This window comes from Lepus europaeus, chromosome 13 (assembly GCF_033115175.1).
Source record: "Lepus europaeus isolate LE1 chromosome 13, mLepTim1.pri, whole genome shotgun sequence".
NCBI classification, from domain to species: domain Eukaryota; kingdom Metazoa; phylum Chordata; class Mammalia; order Lagomorpha; family Leporidae; genus Lepus; species Lepus europaeus.
Window position 1 is genome coordinate 24,305,143 of NC_084839.1, and position 22,021 is coordinate 24,327,163.

General features: G+C 44.5%; 1 protein-coding gene across 3 annotated transcripts in view; it reads left to right on the forward strand.

Moving 5' to 3' along the window:
- Positions 1 to 22,021, forward strand: part of ZNF512 (zinc finger protein 512) — a 45,197-nt gene that overhangs the window by 15,293 nt on the left and 7,883 nt on the right. Inside the window, exons 3-13 of one of the 3 annotated variants that reach the window (XM_062209166.1) lie at positions 3,486 to 3,673; positions 4,585 to 4,680; positions 4,965 to 5,048; positions 5,644 to 5,768; positions 6,111 to 6,197; positions 6,953 to 7,051; positions 8,277 to 8,444; positions 11,563 to 11,763; positions 18,651 to 18,752; positions 20,001 to 20,063; positions 21,218 to 21,316. In XM_062209166.1, the coding sequence (XP_062065150.1) occupies positions 3,486 to 3,673; positions 4,585 to 4,680; positions 4,965 to 5,048; positions 5,644 to 5,768; positions 6,111 to 6,197; positions 6,953 to 7,051; positions 8,277 to 8,444; positions 11,563 to 11,763; positions 18,651 to 18,752; positions 20,001 to 20,063; positions 21,218 to 21,316 (1,312 nt within the window). The remainder of the gene's footprint in view (positions 1 to 3,485; positions 3,674 to 4,584; positions 4,681 to 4,964; positions 5,049 to 5,643; positions 5,769 to 6,110; positions 6,198 to 6,952; positions 7,052 to 8,276; positions 8,445 to 11,562; positions 11,764 to 18,650; positions 18,753 to 20,000; positions 20,064 to 21,217; positions 21,317 to 22,021) is intronic. The other 2 variants (XM_062209168.1, XM_062209167.1) reach the window with 2 other exon arrangements.

The window sequence follows — 22,021 nt, forward strand, 5'->3', positions numbered from 1 at the left end:
AAAAAGAAAGGAAGAAGGCACCAGTTCAAGTTCCAGCTGCTCTACTTCCAATCCAGCTTCCTGCTAATGTGCTTGGGAAAGCAGAGGAAAATGGCCTAAGTGCTTGGGCCCCTGCACCCATGTAGGAGACCTGAAAGAAGTTCCTGGCGTCAGATGAGCCCAACTACAGCTGTTGCAGCCATATAGGGAGTGAACCAGTGGACAGAAGACCTCTGTCTCTGTCTCTCTTTCTGGGTAGTTCTACCTCTCAGATAAATAAAATATTAAAAAAAAAAAAAAGAGAGACAGAGATCTCCTATTCTCCAGTTCATTCTCCAAATGGCCACAGCGGCCATGGCTGGGCCAAGCCTGGAACTCAGTCTGGGTCTCCCATGTAGGTCATAGGGACTTAAGTACTTACCCATCACCTGCTGCCTCCCAGGATGCACAATAGCAGGAAGCTCAACTGGAAGAGGAGTAGCCAGGACTCAAACCCAAGCATATATATTTTTCTAAAGGTTTATTTATTATGAAAAGCAGAGGGAGAGGGAGAGAAATCTTCCATTCACTAGTTCACTTCCCAGATAACTGCAACAGCCAGCACTGGGTCAGGCCGAAACCAAGAGCCAGGAGTTTCATCTGGGTCTCCCACATGGGTAGCAGGAGCTCAAACACTTGTGCCATCTTCTGCTGCTTTCCCCAAGCTGTTAGCAGGGAATTGCTTCAGAAAGGAGCAGCCAGGACACGAAGTGGCAACCATATGGGATGCCAGTGTCGTGGGCAGCCTTAACTACTATGCTACAGTGCCAGCCCCAACCATGTATACTCATAAGGGATGCTGGGCACCCCAAATGGCAACTTAACCACTGCACCAAATGCCCACCCCTGAGTTGAACCTTAAATATTGACCCTCGGGTTGTCAGGGCTCTATTGACTATTTTCCACTCTTTGCTCCCCCTCATGATTCTTCAGATTGGATAATTTCTGTTGAAATTCAGACTCTTTCCTCTGTCATCCATTCTGCTATTGAACTTTATTTCAGATATTTTTCAGTCCTAAAGTTTCATTTAAATCTTTTTTATGATTTCTGATTCTTCATTGATAATTCTTACCTTTTCCTTCATTTCATATGTATTTTCCTTTTTATTTTTAAGATTTATTTATTTATTTGAAAGAGTTATAAATAGAGATCTTCCATATGCTGTTTCACTCCCTAGATGGCAGCTAAGGCCAGGGTTGAGCCAGGCTGAAGCCAGGGGCTAGGAGTTTAATCCAGTCTCCCATGTGGGTAGCAGGGGCTCAAACACTTGGGCCATCTTCCGCTGATTTTCCCAGGCCATTAGCAGGAAGCTGGATCAGAAGTGGAGTAGCTGGGACACGAACTGGTGCCCATATAGGATGCTGGCATCTCAGGCAGTGACATTTCCCGCTGTACCACAACGCAGGCCCCATGCTCTTTGCATGTTGCATAATTTTGTAATTTACCCCCAACATTGTAAATATTTATGTAGACTTTGGGTCCTCTTATAATTTTGGGGGATGTTGCTGATTTTGTTTTAGTAGGCAACTAATTTAGGTTCAGAGTATAAATTCTGTCTTGCTTTCTGAGGGCACTTTTTAAAATCTCAGCTGTTTTGCTTTAGTCTTTGCTAAGATGAATTGGGTTGTCCAAAGCATGGATAGGTCAAGGGGTAGTCTGAGACTTCCTCAGGTGTTTCAAATCATGTTTCAGTTCTCTGAGCTTTTGTTACATTGGTTTGGGTCATGCTAGTTCAAATTTTATTTCCGCTTTGAAAATCTTCACTAGTCTTTGCTAGGAATTATGAGATGGCCTTCTTTTCCTGTCTCTTTTTCAGGATTCCTTCACATCCTGCTACACTCTGGCCCACAGGGACGCCTTTTCCTGTTTTCTCTGACCAGAAAGATTTTTTGTTACTGGGCTTTAAGCTGCCCATGTTGCTCTGCAAGTGGGGCCCACCCCATTGCAAAAATACAAGTGGGAAACTCACCCTATGTGTGTCATTTCCCCAGGGATGCACTCACAATCCACTTGTTTGGTTTGCTTCTCAGAGTCCCAAGCTTTTAGTTGTAATCAGCAATAGGGATGGGCTGTAGTGGGCTTATGCACCACACCAGAACCAGGACTTCTCTGGACCTCACGTGCAGAGAGCTGAAAATCCTTCTTCTCTATTCGTGGCTTACTGACACCATCAGTCTCCGTTATGTTTGCTCCGCTTCCATTCCCATCCCTGCCAGAGGAAACCAGGTTGGCAAGTGAGAGGTTTGTCCTCAAATATTTATGAATCCTTTTAACATAACACGGCTCTCCACGTTCGTTTGTTTTTAATGTGCTAACATGGCATTGTACTAGAGATCTTGTCCTGCTTTTTCATTCATCAGTATGCCTTTTAATTATGTTGGTGTCTTCAAGTGTAGAATTGGTTTATCGTTTCTTAACAGCTGCCTAGAATTCCATTGTAGGCATCTACTACAGGTTATTTATGCATTTTGCCAAGGGTGGTCACCTGTGTTACTTCCAGCTTCCTGCTGTTACAAACCTACCTCCGTGTGTAGTTCTGGGCAGATGTACCTCTAGAGTGGTATCTTGACTCTGCGAACTTGTCTTCTCTACTACAAAACCATACTGATAGCCCACCTCACTTCTTGTCTACACCATGGCAGTGAGCTGCCTCCTCTCCCGCTGTTTACTCTTTGCCCCATGGAGCATCTTCCCTTCAGCAGTCAGAGCACTCATTCTAAACTCTGAATCTCAAGCAGGATGTAGCTGGAAATGGGAAGACCGGGGGGTCCTGCTCTGCAGCGTCCTGAGCCAAGAAGAGTGTGTGGTCCTTTGCAGTGATGTCTGCTGTCTGACACACTGACCTGTCTTAGAGTTGGCGGTCTGGACCCCACTATGCACTATTCCAGAATTCTCTGGCCTGCTTACCTCAGACAAGATAGCATCCTTCCTCTAGCTCTGAGCTAAGTATGGTGTTGCCTCATTAGGCAGAGCAGCCCTAGCATCAGGGTTTAAGGAGGAAGCCGAGAGAAAAGGCAGATGGATCAGATTTGGGTCTGCAAAGTGTTTTCCTCTGTGATCTCAGGGACGCCCTTAGTTCCCGTCCCTCTGTCAGAGAGATGGGAATATCGGGCATGCCTGGTTACAGATCCAGGGATTCTGCTGAAGAGTCACGGAACAGCCTGCTACTTGCCTCTTTTCTTAGCCAAATTTAGCAAGGGCTGCCCAGCGGGGCTACAAAGTGATCATTGATGTGCATTGGTTACTCTTTGATTACCAAGAAAGAATACATAATAATAATAATACTTGTACTTGTTGGGTTAGATCGACCATTGTAATTGGTAGACTATGACCTATATTCTGTTTTTATTTCAGGCTTCTTAGGCTTTTTACATAGCTAACTAACTTGGTTATCCTCTTGTGAAAAAACTTAATAGAAAATGTTACTCTAGACCCTCCTTTGTACTATACATCTTTGTCATATTAGTAGCAGGACCCAGTGCTCCATAAAGGACAATAGTTTCCAGTATACTATCCCTCACGATGACTCCTTAAGTGGCTCGTCGTCTGCCTCTTCGTGTGAACCTGTGAGTGATTTTCCAGCCTCCTTCCGAAAATCTACCTACTGGATGAAGATGAGAAGGATCAAGCCAGCTGCAGCTCCTCACGTTGAAGGTATCGGCGTCTGTCTGATTCCACACACAGTGCATTCTCTAAAGTGACATTTGGAAGTCACTGGTGCAAGTATTAAATGCCATATATGTGTGTCCCAGTCATGATTTCATTGAACAGTTTTAAGGTGTTAAAGTGTCACACACTGTTAGTTTCATGAACTGTCCTGTATCAGTGAGATTCTGTTGCTCTTACTCCTCTAGGGGTTGGTTTCAGCCTCTCCTCTTCAGAGCACCTGAACTTCTTTCCTGTCGTTCTTCTGGTTGGACCCTCTGTTGGAGGATTTAGTGCCAGTGCAAGGATTAGTCAGGGTAGAATGTTCTAGAAGGTCTTTGGTAGTCCTCTAACTTGAGGAATTCTGCTTTAGTGTTAGCTTCCAGTCAGGATCATGCTCGAGTAAAACATGTGTTCCAAGGACCTTTTTATTTGTGGGTTGGGAAACCATACAAAAGAAAATGGGAAGGTTGGGGCAGTGAGCGAGAAGTCTCACTGCCTTCCCCACAGATGTCACAGGCGCTTCCTGTGGGTCTTGTGCTCACTGGCGGTCCTTCCCTGTGGTGATCTTGTGAATGCTCTTCTGAAGGCAGGCCCGGGGTTCCTCTCCAGAGTGTGCTGTGTACCGCTTCCCGGGGTTCCTCTCCAGAGTGTGCTGTGTATCGCTTCCCGGGGTTCTTCTCCAGAGTGTGCTGTGTACCGCTTCCCGGGGTTCCTCTCCAGAGTGTGCTGTGTACCGCTTCCCGGGGTTCTTCTCCAGAGTGTGCTGTGTACCGCTTCCCGGGGTTCTTCTCCAGAGTGTGCTGTGTATCGCTTCCCGGGGTTCCTCTCCAGATGTGCTGTGTACCGCTTCCCAGCCTTTTGGCTCAGGTGAAGCGCAGAGCCTACTGAGTTTGTTTTCCTTTTGTGTGGTGTTTCAGGATCAGGTGCCGCAGCAACCAAAGGAAAAAGGAAACCCAGGCAGGAGGAAGATGAAGACTATCGAGAATTTCCTCAGAAGAAGCATAAACTTTATGGTAAGGGAGTGACTGCTGTTTCTTTTTGTGAATGAGTGACTGTGCTTTATTCTTGGAGGATAAAGCAGGGAGACTTCAGCAGCCCCTGAAAGGCTTTTGAGCCCTTTGAATCCGGCTGGGCGAGGGAATGGCCTCCATTCTGCCTTGTCTTACACTTTCATCTTGTCGTGACTTAGGGGAGTGGGGCATCGAGTGCTAAGGAGAAGGGGAGGGAGGAGATGGTGGTGCTAGAGAGGGGTTGGCCAAGGTGATATGTTGAGCTTCAAGTTTCTGTCTCGCGTCAGGGAGGAAGCAACGGCCTAAAACTCAGCCCACTCCCAAATCCCAGCCTCGTCGTATTCGGAAGGAACCACCAGTTTATGCGGCAGGTATGCTGTGGGACACCCTGTGGGCCCTCATTCTCCTGCTCTGGTTTGTTGTCGTCTGGAAGGCATGATGTCCTAAAGAATTTCTATAAGGAGACCTGAGTTTGGAGGTCACAGACTTTTGTTTCAGTTTTGGTTCTTCATTCACTTTCTGGCCTGCCACAGTTGATTGATCTACTGCGAGTCTCCGTTTTCCTGCCTATACATAGGGATAATACAGGCCATCAGAACTATTGTGAAAATTAAGTGGGATAAACACATTTAGCATGGTGTGGGGCACATGGTAAGCATTTAGCAAACTGGCTGTTATGTATCCCGTTGTTATATGCTGCTGTGAAAAATGCAGCTGGGGCTTTGAAGCCAGTGAGCTTTGCAGTGGTTCTCAGATGGTATTTATCGGGAGGAGATGAGTGGGAATTTCAGAAACGCCTCAATGTCTGAAAAAAAATTACTTTTAGAAGTTACACACAATAAGTCTCTTCATTATTGCTTACTAAGGAAGGGCCAATGTTTTCTCTGATACTTTTCCTAAGTAGGATTATGCTTTTTGTGTCTGGAGGATACTGCTGGTAACTGAGTTCCTTTCTCTCCTTTGCAGGCAGTTTGGAAGAGCAGTGGTACTTGGAAATTGTGGATAAAGGCAGCGTCTCCTGTCCTACCTGCCAGGCAGTCGGCAGGAAGACCATTGAGGGTTTAAAGAAACACATGGAGAACTGTAAACAGGTTAGATATTTTGTTGCATTTCAGAACTGTATTCTGTTGGACATGCTGGTTACCATGGGTAAGAGGCAGCTTCATGCTATAGAGAAATAGGCTTGGGATCTTACAGACTTGGGCATGGATTCTCACTTAGCTACCTACTAGCTGTGACATTGAGTTTTCTGTGTGTGGACCTTGGCATCCTCAGTTGTGAAATGGAGAAGAAAAATACAATGACCTTGTGTAGTACATGAGAGGATGAGAGAGCAGTAACACGCGCTGAGTGCCCGGCCCGTTCCTTGGTGGGTATGGGCATTCTGGTTTTCTGTTGAATAGCCTGACATTGAGCAGTGTGTTTTCTTTTAGGAAATGTTTACTTGTCATCATTGTGGGAAACAACTGCGGTCACTGGCAGGGATGAAGTATCATGTCATGGCAAATCATAATAGTTTGGTAAGAATGTCTTCTGTTCTTTGTGAGGCTTTGCAGCATTGGGTATCTTTTTTTTTAAGTTATATTTATTTATTAGGAAGGCTGTGTTGGAGAGAGGCAGAGCAGAGAGAGAGAGAAAGAGGGAGAGAGAGAGAGAGAGAGACAGGTCTTCCATCCACTAGTTCACTTCCCAAATGGCTGCAATGGCCAGAGTTGAGCTGATCTGAAGCCAGGCGCCTCCTCCAGGTCTCCCATGCAGGCTCAGGGGCCCAAGGACTTAGGCCATCTTCCACTGCTTTCCCAGGCCATAGAGAGAGCTGGATTGGAAGTGGAGCAGCCAGGACTAGAACCAGCACGCATATGGGACGTTGGCACCACAGACAGCTGCATTACCCGCTGTGCCTTAGTGCTGGTCCCGGATGTCTGTTTCTTAGCCGAGTGTAGATATTTCAGTGCAGATGGCTGAGGCTCCGTTATCTTACTAAGGTGTGTTAGAAGATCCTTTTGATAGAAAATGACACCATGACAACTTTGTGCTGGATCCATAGGTTTAGGTTAGTCCCAGAGGTCCATATCCTGGGAAGTGGGGACTCAGAACTCTTAGTACCTTTAGATTGACTTTGCCTCTCCAGAAGAGATGGGGTAAGCCAGGAGCCAGGTGCCGTGACCTCACGGGCATCAGCTTAACTGGCAGAACAGTCCTGGTGACTCTCCATGATTTTTTTTCCCTGTATCTGTCTTTTCTATGGATGATCTGCTTTTCTTTTGATTTCTAGCCCATTTTGAAGGCCGGTGATGAAATAGATGAGCCGAGTGAAAGGGAACGGCTCCGAACAGTTCTCAAGAGACTGGGAAAGCTCAGATGCATGCGTGAGGTAAGAGCCCAAGGATAAAAGCTCTGGAGTCTCAGGCCAATGTCTTTTTGTTCTTTTTCATTTCTTCTCTTCATCCCTCGTAGAACTCCTATGTGTGTGCCATCTCATGGCATGAGGGTGGCTCCTGTTCTTCAGGTCTCTCAGACTCACCAGTGGTTCTTAATTTTTTTTTTTTCTCACCTCCAAAAATTTATTTTACCTTTGTTCAAAGGGGTTCCTTTACCATCCTTCCTTTAGTGTGATGACGAGGATCCCAGTAATGATGAACTTTGATGTTGCTGGGTATTTGATATAGGATGGGGTTGGATCACAAACCAAAAAGAAGCTCTTTACCCAGAGTGGGTGCACAGTTACAGTTTATCGGATGCTCACTACACTGATGGAATATCATGCTTGGTCATAGACAGGACAGCCAGGACAAGAAAGGGTTGTACCAACGGGAAATGTTAGAGAGGGTCTTGTGATATCACAAGGTCTTCTAGTATTTTATGGTGGTGAGTGCTTTGTGGCGGGTTACAAATTTACAGATGATGGGCCAACATTGCAGCCCACTGGGTTAAAGCCACTGCTTTTGATGCTGGCATCCCATGTCAGAGTGCTGATTTAAGTCCCAACTACTCTGCTTCCGATCCAGCTCCCTACTCGTGTGCATGGTAAAGCCGTTGAAGATAGCCCAAGTGCTTGGGCCCCTGCCACCCACATGGGTGGGTGACCTCGATAGAGTTCTAAGTGCCTGGTTTGTCCTGGACCAGCTCCATCTGTTGATGCCATTTGGGGACTGAACCAGAAGAAGGTCTCTGTCTCTTCCTCTGTGTCTCTGTCACTCTGCCTTTCAAATAAAAAGGGCTGGCATTGTGGCATAGTGGGTTAGGCCGTTGCCTGTAACACCAGCATCCCATTGATTTGAGTCCCAGCTGCACCACTTCCAATCTAACTCCCAGCTAATGTGCCTGGGAAAGCAGTGGAAGATGGCCCAAGTATTTGGGAGACCTAGATGAAGCTCCTGGCTCCTGGCTCCAATCTGACCCAGTCCTGACCATTATAGCCAATTGGGAGAGTGAACCAGCAGATGGAAGATCTCTTACTTTTTGTCTTTCCCTCTCTTTCTGTAACTCTGCCTTTCAAATAAATAAAAATAAATCTTTAAAAAAAAAAAACAAAAACAAAAATTACTGATCATGTCTGAAGATATAAGATTGTACTTTAGGTTTTTTCTTGTGTTCAGAGTTGTTCCAGTAGCTTTACCAGCATCATGGGATATCTGTACCATGTTAGAAAATGTGGCAAAGAGGCTGCAGAGCTGGAGAAGATGACCCTGAAATGTCACCACTGTGGAAAACCGTATAGATCAAAGGCGGGGCTTGCGTATCACCTGAGGTCAGAGCATGGGCCTGTGAGTACTGATTTCTTTCTAGACCCTATTTGGAAATGCATTTTATGGTGAGTACTTATGCCTGTATCTTCCCGTATGGTCTTGGTTCCTTATTTGTATCTCCCACCACTTTTTTTTTAAACATCCTTTATCTTCAATAATTGTATATATTTATATTTAATAACTACTGTGCGATATTTCAATACATATATCCCCTTTTAATCATCAAATGCCTTTGTTCTCTCTTCCTTATTCTTTATTCTTTTATTTCTGCCTTTTGAATGTTATTAGATTAGAAAAGTGAAATTTCAAAGTATTTTCAGGGAGAAGAAAATTTATTATTATATATTTAAAACTAAAGGCTGGCTGACGCCACGGCTCACTTGACTAATCCTCCGCCTGCAGTACCGGCACCCCAGGTTCTAGTCCTGGTTGGGGCGCCGGATTCTGTCCCGGTTGCTCCTCTTCCAGTCCAAATCTCTGCTGTGCTCTAAAAAGGTAAATACTACCACATGTAAATTACACTTAACAAAACTGACCATAAAAAAACCATATACACAGTACAGGGAAGTTAGGAAATGTAATGGGGGGTAGAGGGGGAGGGACAAAAAATTGGAATAGATGAACCAGCTGGAAAGGTTCCCACAAAATTTTTGGCTAAAAGGGAAGCCTTTAGTTTTTTATTTAAGATTTATTTATTTATTTGAAAATCAGAGTTACACAGAGGGAGGAGAGGCAGAGAGAGAGAGGTCTTCCATCCAATGGCTCACTCCCCAAATGGCCGCAACGGCCAGAGCTGCGCCAATCCGAAGCCAGGAGCCAGGAGCTTCCTCTGGGTCTCCTACACGGGTGCAGGGGCCCAAGGACTTGGGCCATCTTCTACTGCTTTCCCAGGCCATAGCAGAGAGCTGGATTGAAAGAGAAGCAGCTGGGACTAGAATCAGCACCCAGATGGGATGCCGGTGCTTCAGGCCAAGGCTTTAACCTGCTGCACCACAGCGTCGGTCCCGAGCCTTTAGTTCTCTTTTCTGTTTTTTGTTTTTTTTGTTGTTGTTGTTGTTGTTTTGACAGGCAGAGTGGATGGTGAGAGAGAGAGACAGAAAGGTCTTCCTTTTCCGTTGGTTCACCCCACAAATGGCCACTACGGCCGGCACACCGTGCCAATCTGAAGCCAGGCCAGGTGCTTCTCCTGGTCTCCCATGCGGATGCAGGGCCCAAGGACTTGGGCCATCCTCCACTGCACTCCTGGCCACAGCAGAGAGCTGGCCTGGAAGAGGGGCAGCCGGGACAGGATCGGTGCCCCGACCGGGACTAGAACCCGGTGTGCTGGCGCCGCAAGGCGGAGGATTAGCCTAGTGAGCCGCGGTGCCGGCTGGTTTTTTTTTTTTTTTTTTTTTTTTTAAGATTTTATTTATTTATTTGAGAGGTAGAGTTACATACAATGAGAGGGAGAGACAGAATGGTCTTCCATCTGCTGCTTCACTCCCCAAATGGCCACAATGGCTGGAGCTGAGCCAATCCGAAGCCAAGAGCCAGGATATTCTTCTGGGCCTCCCATGCAGGTATATACGGGACCCAAGTGCTTGCGCCACCTTCTACTGTCTTCCTGGGCCACGGCAGAGAGCTGGATCGGAAAAGGAGCAGCCGGGATTAGAACCGGCGTCCAAATGGGATGCCGGCACTGTAGGCAGAGGATTAACCTACTCACCACAGCACTGCCCACAGTAGTGTTTTTGTTTGTTTGTTTGTTTTTTGACAGGCAGAGTGGATAGAGAGAGAGAGAAATGTCTTCCTTTTTGCCATTGGTTCACCCTCCAATGGCCGCTGCGGCCGGCGCACCACGCCGATCCAAAGCCAGGAGCCAGGTGCTTCTCCTGGTCTCCCCTGAGGGTCACAGTAGTGTTTTGATACATGATTATAGTCAGGTAACCACCACTACCATCAAGACAGAGAACAATTCTGTCACCTTTCAGATTCCCTTGTGTTGGGGCTGGCGTTGTAGTGAAACAGTTTAAGCCACCACTTATGACACTAGCATCCCCATATGAGCACCGGTTCAAGTCCCGGTTGCTCCACTTCTGATCCAACTCACTGCTAATGCCCTGGGAAACCAGCAGAAGATGGTCCAGGTCCCCTGCACCCAAGTGGGAAACATAATAGAGTTCTAGGTTCCTGGCTTTGGCCTGGCCCAGCCCCAGGTCTTGGCTCCATCTGGGGAGTGAATCAGCAGACAGAAGATCTGTCTGTCTCTCTCTCTCTTTCTGACTCTTCATCTCTGTCTATAATTCTCCTTCAAATAAATAAGTCTTTAAGATAAAGTACCTTGTGTCCCTTTGTATTCAGTTCTTCCCTTCACTTGCAGCTCCCGGAAACCACTGATCTTTTCTGTCCCTATCGCTTTGTCTTTTTTTATATGATATGTGGCCTTTTGAGTCTGACTTCTTCTACTTAGCACGAAGCAGCTGAGAGTCATTCACGTGCTGCATGTGTCACTAGTTTATTCCTTCTTATTTCTAATGAGGAGTCCATTGTTTTCCTGTTGTGAGTTTGTTGTTTATGCCTTGGCCAGTTGTAGAACATTTGGGTTATAACCAGTTTTTGGCAGTTATGACTAAAGCTGGTATAGACATTTACAGAAAGTATTTTGTGTGAAAATAATTTTTTAAATTCTTGAGTAAATATGTGTGTGCATGGATTTTAAAAATTTTCACCAAAATTACTTAATCTTTTAAAATTTTATTTTCCACAATCTTTTTGAAGTACCTGCTTACCATCACATCCAGGATAACAAAAAATGTTTTCCCATGGTTCCGTCTAGAAACTTATGCTTTTATGTTATGTATTTAGGACTATGGTCTCTTTTGAGTTGATTTTTTAATATAGTATAAATTATGGATTGAGGTTCACTTCTTTGAATAAGAGTGTGTCTGGACTTATAATTGCTTTTGCTTATTACAACATAGCTGATTTTATCCTGCTAATGTGCTGTTTTTAACCAATAAGATATGCATCACTGTGGTAGAGCTTGATGGTAGTGATCAGGAAGCTTCTAAATGGCTCTTTTGATACTCAGAGCAGTCTTTAATCACTGATGGAAGTCACTTATCAAGCCCTGTTTTGCTGTGTCTCATTCTTGCAGATCTCCTTCTTTCCAGAATCAGGACAGGCAGAGTGCTTAAAGGAGATGAGCCTGGAGCCAAAGAGTGGGGGCCGAGTTCAGAGACGTTCTGCCAAAATAGCTGTGTACCACCTACAGGAGTTGGCCTCTGCTGAGCTGGCCAAGGAATGGCCTAAGAGGAAGGTGCTTCAGGATCTGGTACCTGATGATAGGAAGGTAAAGGTAAATCTGTACAGTTTTGGAACTATTTTGTCAAATATTATACTTCACTATTTATAGAAAAGTAAATTTACTTGAATGAGTATATCATAAGCAATATTTGCTTCTTTTTCCTTGGAGATGGCATATGTCTGATCCAGCTTCAATGTTTGGATTCAGGTAGGTCCTAGAATGACATTCTGTTTCGGAAGTTTTTTAAGGAGTCCTCTTAAATTCTAGACTGCTTCCAGAGAAAACTCAAATTCCCAGCTTAGATATTTTTGCTTAGTCTTTGTCCAATGTGTTTCCATTTGTTAGTTCATACGTAATAGTTTATATTTAGTGAAGTGCTTTTAGTTTGTTTTTAGAGCAATAGCACTGTTCTCCTTCCTTTTTTCAAAATTAAAGTCTATGTAAAACACCAATATATGTAATAACTAAAAACATATTTGCTCTGAATAACTGGGGGTGGTAAGCCCAAAGCCTTATCTACTTAGCTATCTCCTTGAATCTTTTATCATTCCACTACATGGCTTCTATCCTGCTTCTGAGGGGTACAGAACCCACTGGATAAGAATAGATCTTAGAGGGGAGGAACATTAATTAAGCCAAGAGGAGACTGGGTATATGACAATGTGGTAGCCATGGGGAGGATTTGAAGGGGATATACAATAAGGACTAAGATAGAACTAAGTACCCATTACTCTCCAGGCTAGCAGAATAGTTTAGCCTAGGGCTCTGACCTGTTAGAGAGGAATGTTATATTAGAAGAAAATAAGGTCAAATCCTAGAATCTAACACTGTTCTCATGTTTGAAAATCAGCCCTACTGATTATCCAGTAGGAATTGCTTTTGAATATCAGAGTATCCTTTCTTGTTTCAGATTTCCTTCTACACTTCTTTTGTGTTACAGGCTATCTAATTCTATTTAAGTATGGACTTTGTGCAGTGATATGTATCTTGGGACCTTGCAGCCTAGGATCTCTACATGGTATATGGTAGGGAATTGGAGACAGATACCAGAGATCAAGTTTATTATTTTATTATTTAAACACAAGAATTTAGTTTTTTTGGATAGTCTGTTCTCATGGTTCAGAAGTCAAAATGGTGATCATGGAGCTACCCCATTCTCCCCAGTCCTATCCCAGTGTTAGCAATTCTTACTGGCTTCTTAGGCATCTTTCCAGGGTTTCTTTGATATACATATAAACAATAGATTTTTTAAAAAAATTTTATTTTGAAGTAGTTTTAGACTTCCGGAACGGTTGCAGAATTAGTAGAGATTCCTTGTACTCTTCACACAGCTTTTTTTTTTTTTTTTTTTTTTTTTTGGACAGGCAGAGTGGACAGTGAGAGAGAGTGAGACAGAGAGAAAAGTCTTCCTTTACCGTTGGTTTTACCCTCCAATGGCTGCCGCGGCTGGCACATCATGCCGCTCCGAAGCCAGAAGCCAGGTGCTTCTCCTGGTCTCCCATGCGGGTGCAGGGCCCAAGCACTTGGGCCATCCTCCACTGCACTCCCAGGCCACAGCAGAGAGCTGGCCTGGAAGAGGGGCAACTGGGACAGAATCAGGCGCCCTGACCGGGACTAGAACCCGTGTTATGGGGTACCAGCGCCGCAGGTGGAGGATTACCCTATTGAGCTGTGGCGCCAGCCCACACAGCTTTTATAACCATCTTGATGGGATCCCATCAAGATGCCACGTTGTATTTGTTACTGTATCTCCCATAGTCTTCTCCAATCTGTTACAGCTTCCCTGGCTTTGTTTCTTGTGTCCTTGAAACCTTTGGAAAGGAACCGCTGGTTATTTTGTAGAGTATCCCCAATATGGATAAGTTGAGGGTTTTATTTTTCATCAAGAATAACAAGGAAGTAATGTCTGTTCTAAATCTAGCATGTCAGAGGTATATGGTATTGATATGTATTTTTTTACTTCTGGCAATTACTTTGATCAGTTGTTTAGCATGTGTCTTGCAGCTGTCTCCTAGTAAAATTATAGTGTTGCCTTTGTAATTAGTATTTTGTGGAGGGTACTGAGATTATGCAAATATCCTGCTTCATGTGATACTTCTACCACTTACATCATCATTCATTGACAATTGTTGTCTGCAGTATTACTTTGGTGTTTATCTTATGATTTTTTTTTCCACAAGTCTTTTACAGTTTTTTAAAATTAATTTTTAAAAATTTTATTTGAGGACCCAGAGCTTTGGCATAGCAGGTTAGGCATTCGCCTGTGCTGCCAGCATCCCATATGGGCTCCAGTTTGAGTCTTGGCTGCTTCACTTCCAAGCTAGTTCTCTGCTGATAGCCTGGGAAAACACTGGAAGATGGCCCAAGTGCTTGGGAGACCTGGAAGAAGCTCCTGGCTCCTGGCTCCAGATCAGCGCAGCTCCTGCAGTTTTGGCCATTTGGGGGAGTGAGCCAGTGGATGAAAGATCTCTCTGTCTCTTCCTCTCTCTGTCGATAACTATGCCTCTCAAGTAAATAAATAAATCTTAAAAAATTTTTTTTATTTGAAAGGCAGAGTAAGAGAAATCTTCCATCTGCTAGTTCAATTCCCAAATGCCTGCAACAGCCAGGACTGTGTCAGGCCAAATCCAGGAGCCCGGAACTCCATCCAAGTCTCCCACATGGGTAGCAAGAACTCACTACTTAATCTGTAACCTCCTGCCTCCCAAAGCATGCATTAGCAGAAAGCTGGAGTCAGAAGTGGAGCCAGGACTCAATCCCAAGCACTGATAGGAGATGCAGACATCCAGAGGGTGTCTTTAATTGCTGTACCAAACGTCCATCCCTCTTCTACAATCATTGATAGCAATTCTGTGAGGAAAAGCTGTCCTTTCCCGCTATTAATTTATTTTTATCAGCATAGACTCATGGATATTTTATTCTGTGAGTTATAATTCAATGTGATTATTATTAATTTTGTTGCTCAAATTGTCCCAGATTTGGCCATTGAGAGATCTTTCAAGCTCTTTATTGGGAGCTGGTATTGTGGCTCAGCAGGATTAAGATGCCACCTGAAGCGCCAGCATCCCACGTGAGCACCAATTCTAGTCCCAGCTGCTCCACTTTCCATCCAGCTCCCTGCTAAAGCACCTGGGAAAGCAGCAGGAGATGATGCAAGTGCTTGGGCCCTGCCCACCCATGTGGGAGACCTAGATGGAGCTCCAGCCTCCTGGCTTCAGCCTGGTCCAGCCCCAGATTTTGGTGGCCATCTGGGGTGTGAGCCAGTAGGTGGAAGATCTCTATCTTTCCCTCTCTGTAACTCTGCCTTTCAGATAGACAGACAGATAGATAGATAAATAAATCTTTAAAAAAAGGCCATGATACCTTCAATTCCAATCCAACACCAAAAGTTGCATTCTTCCTGTTTATTTGTAACTTCTTTCTCCAATAGTAAGAAATCTCTCATTATCCACAATAGATTTACTTATTTATTCAATTCTAGTATAACAAAGTAGTTTTAGAATTGCTCATTCCCATGTAGAAAATGAATTTGCTAATTAAAGAGTAATATTTGTATTGTAGTTCTTTTTCTCTTTAAATTTATTTATTTGAGAGGGCAGAGTTGCAGACAAAGAGAGAGAGAGAGAGACAGAAAGAGAGGTCTTCCATCCACTAGTTCATCCCCAAATGGCTGCGATGGCTGAAGCTGAGCCAATCTGAAGCCAGGAGCCAGGATCTTCTTCTGGGTCTCTCACGTGGGTGCAGCTTCTTTTACTACTTTCACAGGCCACTAGCAGGGAGCTAGATTGGAAGAGGAGCAGCTGGGACACGAACTAGTGCCTGTATGGGATGCTGGCGCCACAGGCAGAGACTCAACCTACTATGCCAGAGCACTGGCCCCTGTATTATAGAGTTCTTATTGAAATAAGGTCAAAATACTATCTTGCAAAGTTACTTATTTTTCCTTCCCTGCTTCCTTCATTATGTCACCCATTTGTAATAAGTTCACATATAGATTGCATTTTAATCATCCTATTTAATTTAAACTACTCATTTATTTTGAAGATAGGTGAAATGTTATTGTGGTTCTAAATCAGATCTGTACAGAAAAGATTACTTAAAGGGAGTCAGTGTACTTCATCTCCGCTTTCCATTCCCATTCCCTTTTTCTTCCTTCCCTGTCCCACCCACTCCCAAAGGTAACCAGATCCATTTGTTTCTGTTTTACCCTTCTTGCATTTTTAAGGGCTGGGAGAGCAGATTACATGTAGAGGTTATTTTCTTACAGCCTGTTCTTTCTTACCATACATACTTTTTTGCATACTACTTTATTTTATTTAAGAATATATCCTGGGGGCTGGTGCTGTGGTGCACCAGTTCAAGTCCCAGCTGCTCCACTTCTGATCCAGCTCCTTGCTAGTGTGCCTTGGAAGGCAGCAGAGGATGGCCCAAGCTCCTGCCTGGCTCCTGGCTTCAGATCGGCTCAGTTGTGGCTATTGTAACCATTTGGAGAGTGAACCAGCAGATGGAAGACCTCTCTATCTCTCTCTTTCTCTGTAACTCTGTCTTCTAAGTAGATAAAATAAATCTTTTTTTTTTTTTTAAAGAATATATCTTAGAAATCACTCCTAGTCTGTTCATAGAGGTCATCCTTATTCTTTTAAATTTTTTTTTTAAAATATTTTAATTTTATTTATTTGCGAGACAGACATAGGCATCTCCCACCTACTGGTTCACTCCCCAAAAGTCCCCAACGGCCAGGGCTGAGCCAGGAATGAAGCCAGGAGACAAGAATTCAGTCTGGGTGTTCCATGTGAGTGGCAAGGACCAAACTACTTGAGCCATCACCTCTACCTCCTGGGAACACATTAGCAGAAAGCTGGAATTGGAAGCTGAACTGGGACTTGAACCCAGGCATTCTGACATGGAACATGGGGATCATAAGCGGTATCTTTCCCATTACATCGAATTCCCACTCCCTCATTCTTTTGTTTTCATTGCTGCATCGTACATAGTTTAAATGATAGTTTATTATATAAAAATAATAGCTTATTTAAATTCTCCTTTTTTTTTTTTTTTTTTTGGACAGGCAGAGTGGACAGTGAGAGAGAGAGACAGAGAGAAAGGTCTTCCTTTTGCCGTTGGTTCACCCTCCAATGGCCGCCGCGGTAGGCGCGCTGTGGCCGGCGCACCGCGCTGATCCAATGGCAGGAGCCAGGTGCTTCTCCTGGTCTCCCATGGGGTGCAGGGCCCAAGCACTTGGGCCATCCTCCACTGCACTCCCTGGCCACAGCAGAGAGCTGGCCTGGAAGAGGGGCAACCGGGACAGGGTAGGTGCCCCGACCGGGACTAGAACCCGGTGTGCCAGCGCCGCAAGGCGGAGGATTAGCCTAGTGAGCCGCGGCGCCGGCCAAATTCTCCTATTTGTAAAAGGATTCTAGATGGGTTCATTTGTACTAGCTGCCGAAATGCATAAATGCATGTGAGTGAAGCCAGCTCCATGTTCTGATTTCTTCTCTAGATTTATTAGAGGGTCTCTTGAGCTATCTTTCTTACTAATATCATTGCCTGTATGGCCTTTGGTTTGTTTTTCTGTCTCAGAGAATCAGGTTCTTTTCAGGTACTTGAAGCTGGAAGATTGTTTACTTACCAGAGGTGGTCCCGCTTTACCCTTGGGAGGCTTTGCCAGCTTTCTCTGCAGCTGCTGTCTCTTCGCCGGAAACTCCAGTAATTGTTAGAAGGAGAGGTTATGTAAGAAGAAGTGCTAGGAAGAATTCTGCTTTTCTAGTATAAACAAGGATTATGTTTTTTGTTACCTGGTTTCTCTGAATCTTTGTTTTAGGTCAAACCTTTTTTTTTTGTTTGTTTGTTTTAGAATTTAGAAAATACTGGAAATTGGGACCAGTGTAGTGGTACAGTAGGGTAAGCTGCCACTTGTGATGCCAGCATCCATATCAGGGCGCCAGTTCAAGTCCTGGCTGCCCTGCTTCTGATCCAGCTTCCTGCTTAATGTACCACACCTGGGAAAGCGGTGGGATGGTGACCCATTACTTGGGACCCTGCCAAACATGCAGGAGACCAGTATGGAATTCCTGACTGCTGGCTTCAGCCTGGCCCACACCTTGGTATTGTGGCTATTTGGAGAGTGAACCAGTGGATGGAAGATCTCTCTTTGTCTATTCCTTTCTCTCTACCACTCTGCCTTTCAAATAAATCTTAAAAAAAATAAAAATAAAAAATTAGAAATAGTAAAATTAGTTTATAATCATTAAGGAAAAATCGGAAATTCAAATAAGCAGGGAAAATTTGTTCAAACTATTTTTTGACAAAAAAATTTTCACTCTGTGCACTGCTCTGATTTTTTCTTCCTCTTTAAACTAGATTGTTATATCTGAAAGTCTCCTATCTTCTGTTAAATCAAGCTTTTCTGTGACTAAAGAATGGTCAGTTATACATATTCAGTTATTCAGGAACTTTAAAAGGTCTTATATCGGGGCCATGGCTGTGATGTAGAAGGTTAAGCTGCCTCCCGAAACACTAACATCCCACAAAGGTGCTGGTTCAAGTCCCAGCTGCTCCATTTCCAATCCAGTTCCCTGCTGGGAAGGTAGTGGAAGACGGCCCAAAGTCCCTGAATCCTTGCACTCAATGTGGGAGACCCAGAAGAAGCTTCTGGTTCCTGGCTTTGGCAAGGCCTAACTCTGGATGTTGTGGCCATTTGGGGAGTGAATCAGCACATGGAAGATCTCTGTCTCTCCTCCTCTGTCACTATCTCTGCTTTTTAAGTAATTAAAACAAATCTTGAAAAAGAAAGGGTCTTTGTATCTTTGGTTTAGTCGTATATGAAATTATACTTGTAGATTCTAGAATTATATAACCTGAAAAGTTGAATGTGAGAATTTTGTGGTATTCTGGTTGGGAGTTGAATTCCTTTAATAAAATGTTGTCTTGTCTTGTAGTTAAAATACACCCGCCCTGGGCTACCTACCTTCAGCCAGGAGGTCCTGCACAAGTGGAAGTCAGATATCAAGAAGTATCATCGCATTCAGTGTCCTAACCAGGTGGTTCTTTCTTCTTCATTTACTCAGTAGATGTTAGCAAGCTTCTGCTCTTTTCAGTTATTTATTCCTTTGAGATGAAAAACCCAAACCTTAGTGCCTTAAAACAGTCATTATTTTATGTGTCCGAGTAATTCTGCCGGAGCCCCGCAGGACGGTTCTGTTGTGTGTGGCATCAGCTAGGGACACTCAGAGGGTGTGTTCAGCTGAAAGCTTGGCTGGGGCTGAAACGTCCAAGATGGCTTCCGTGCAGCTTCCTCCAGCTGGGAGCTTGCTTTTCCCTGTGGCCTCTCTCTCTGGCAGGGTTCTTGGACTACCAGCCGGCGACACAGTGACTGACTCCTCAGACCGAATATTCTAAGAACATGAAAGCAGAAGCTGCAGATCTTCTCTTTTACGGCCGACTTTGTAGAGGATCGCCCATTGTATTGATCAAAGGGCAAAGGCAGCTTGTGAGGGAGGGCAAACGCCCTTCTGGACGGGAAGAGTGGCAGAGACTTCGCAGCCATCTATACCGCCATGGCTGTGTACGCAGCACTTAGGGGAGGAGTGAATATAAAAGAAATAGGAGGCACAATTGTACTAATTAAGGCAGACTTTAAAAAAAAATGTTCTAGGCCGGTGCCGTGGCTTAACAGGCTAATCCTCCGCCTTGCGGCGCCGGCACACCGGGTTCTAGTCCCGGTCGGGGCACCAGATTCTATCCTGGTTGCCCCTCTTCCAGGCTAGCTCTCTGCTATGGCCCGGGAGTGCAGTGGAGGATGGCCCAAGTGCTTGGGCCCTGCACCCGCATGGGAGACCAGGAGAAGCACCTGGCTCCTGGCTTCGGATCAGTGCGATGCACCGGCCGCAGCGGCCATTGGTGGGTGAACCAATGACAAAAAGGAAGACCTTTCTCTCTGTGTCTCTCTCACTATCCACTCTGCCTGTCAAAAAAAAAAAAAAAAAAAAAAAAAAGTTCAGTTTTCCTGTATTTCTCTTGAGTATTAGAGAGAGTGCTAGGGAAGTGAGTGATACAATCATTTCTAAATAGCTTGTTCACCTTCTTTTTCTTTTTTCTTTTACCCTTCCTTTGTGTGTGTGTGTGTGTGTGTGTGACTTACATGTGGATTCTTTTTCTGTTTGGTTTGTGTAACTATTTATTGTTTCTTTCCTCCAGAAGTGTGGTTGACCAGTGTAAATGATACAGATGGTTGCTATGAGAAGGATGCTGTTTGCTGTGGTCTTCACACACTTTTTTCTCTTTTTCAGGGTTGTGAGGCTGTCTACAGTAGTGTATCTGGCCTTAAAGCTCACCTGGGCTCTTGTACATTGGTTTGTAACTTTTTAAACTTAATATGTTCACGTATCCTTTAAAATAGTCTGACATGGAAGAGGATTCAGTTTCGGTGAACAGCTGGTCGTCCTGGTTACTGTGATCTTCAGAGGCTGCCTTAATTTTTTATGTCCCACAGATTCTTGGTGTGTTATTGGGTGGGATGCTGGGATATGTCCAAGACCCTGGAAAAGCCAACACATCCTGTAAGGTTTATCAGTAATAGAATTTGGACAAAAATATATGAGTTTTGAGTCCCTACCAGGGATTTAATACCTTCCAGTGGAGCGTCTGCCACCCTGAGCCTGCTCTGTCTTATTGGGCCTTACACTTTTGAAACTCAACCTACAAGGATTTCTCTGAATTGATGAAGGTCCTTTAAATCCATCTTAACTGTCCTGGCCTCTGGGGATGGGTGGTGGGAAAGGGTGTCAGGCTAATAGCCATTCACCTCACTGAATCTTTTCCATGTTGACCCAGGTGTCCTACAACCCACCAGCCATGGGAACTGCTGCCACTTTCCAATCCCATTCAGAAGTGCCTCCTCCCACAAAATGAGCACCATGGAAACCTGAAGCTTCAGGAGGGGAGAGAAGTCTCAGTTCAAGGCAACAAGGGAGTTAGAGGCATCCAAACCAGATCTGTCCAGGCACGCTTAGGAGTTTGTCATCTTGATCCTAGTTTCTGAGTCTTTAAACTAGGTATTATGGATGGTACTCTTCTAATTCTGGATCACTGAGGCACGCTTTGCAGCAGCGGAGCATAGTGGGAAGAATGGCCTGGTGGTCCCTCTGGAGAATTTGGGGATTTTGATCATTCTGGGGCAGAAACCAAGAGAACCTGGAAGTGAAAGGAACATAGGAAGTCAGAGAAACGTGCCTCTTACATAGTAAAAGCAGGAGGATGCCAGGTTGTGTTGGAGGTGTGGTGGGTGTCTGGTAAGAATCGCGTTAGGGTTTACATGGGTGATAGTCTATCCAAGCTCGTTTTCCTAAATACATTGCTCTTTTTCCTTCTTACCTTTGCTGAAGTAGAATCTCCTCTTTTCATCTAATGGTCCTTACACAGAGACCAGGTCTGTATTCTTGTTTTACCATTAACTCTCTCTTTCTCTCTCTCTCTCTCTTTTTTTTTTTTTTTCTCTTGGAAATAGGGAAACTTTGTGGCCGGAAAATACAGGTGTCTTCTATGTCAGAAGGAATTTGTGTCAGAGAGTGGTGTCAAGTATCACATCAACTCTGTCCATGCCGAGGTGAGGTCTCCACTTTCTCACGATGTTCTTGCAGTGCTGTGGGCCTGATATGTGAGCCACGTGAAGTTAAGGGAAGAACTCTCAAAGTAGAGAGCACAGGCCCTGCAGTTAAAATTCTCTGTTGAATTCGATGTGTAATTGTATGAAGGGTGCTTCAAGAAGTTTGTGGGAAATGATTCAAAAGATAAATTTATTTTTGTGCAAAAAAGTGTTAAAAGCCATGCATATGAGGGATCTTCAGAAAGTTCATGAAACATGCTACTACAGTGGTGGATGTTTGGCACAGGGGGTTTAGATGCCAATTGGGCTGCTGTGTCCCATATTGAAGTGCCTGGGTTCGAGTCCCCATTCTGCTTCCAGTCCAGTTGCCCACTAATATGCATTCTGGGAAGTAGAAGGTAATGGCTCCTGGCTTCAGCCTGACCCAGCCTTTGCTATTGCAGGTATCCGGGGAGTGAAGTAGTAGAGAGGGATGGAAAATCTCTGTTTTTCTCTTATTCTGCCTTTCAAGTAAAAAAATAAAAATAAATAAAACTTTAATAAGAAAAATTTAAGGAGGAGATGAATATTATGAAAGAACTATGCATGGACTTGAAAAAGTTTTTTGCGGCCGGCGCCGTGGCTTAACAGGCTAATCCTCTGCCTTGCAGCGCCGGCACACTGGGTTCTAGTCCCGGTCGGGGCACCGGATTCTATCCTGGTTGC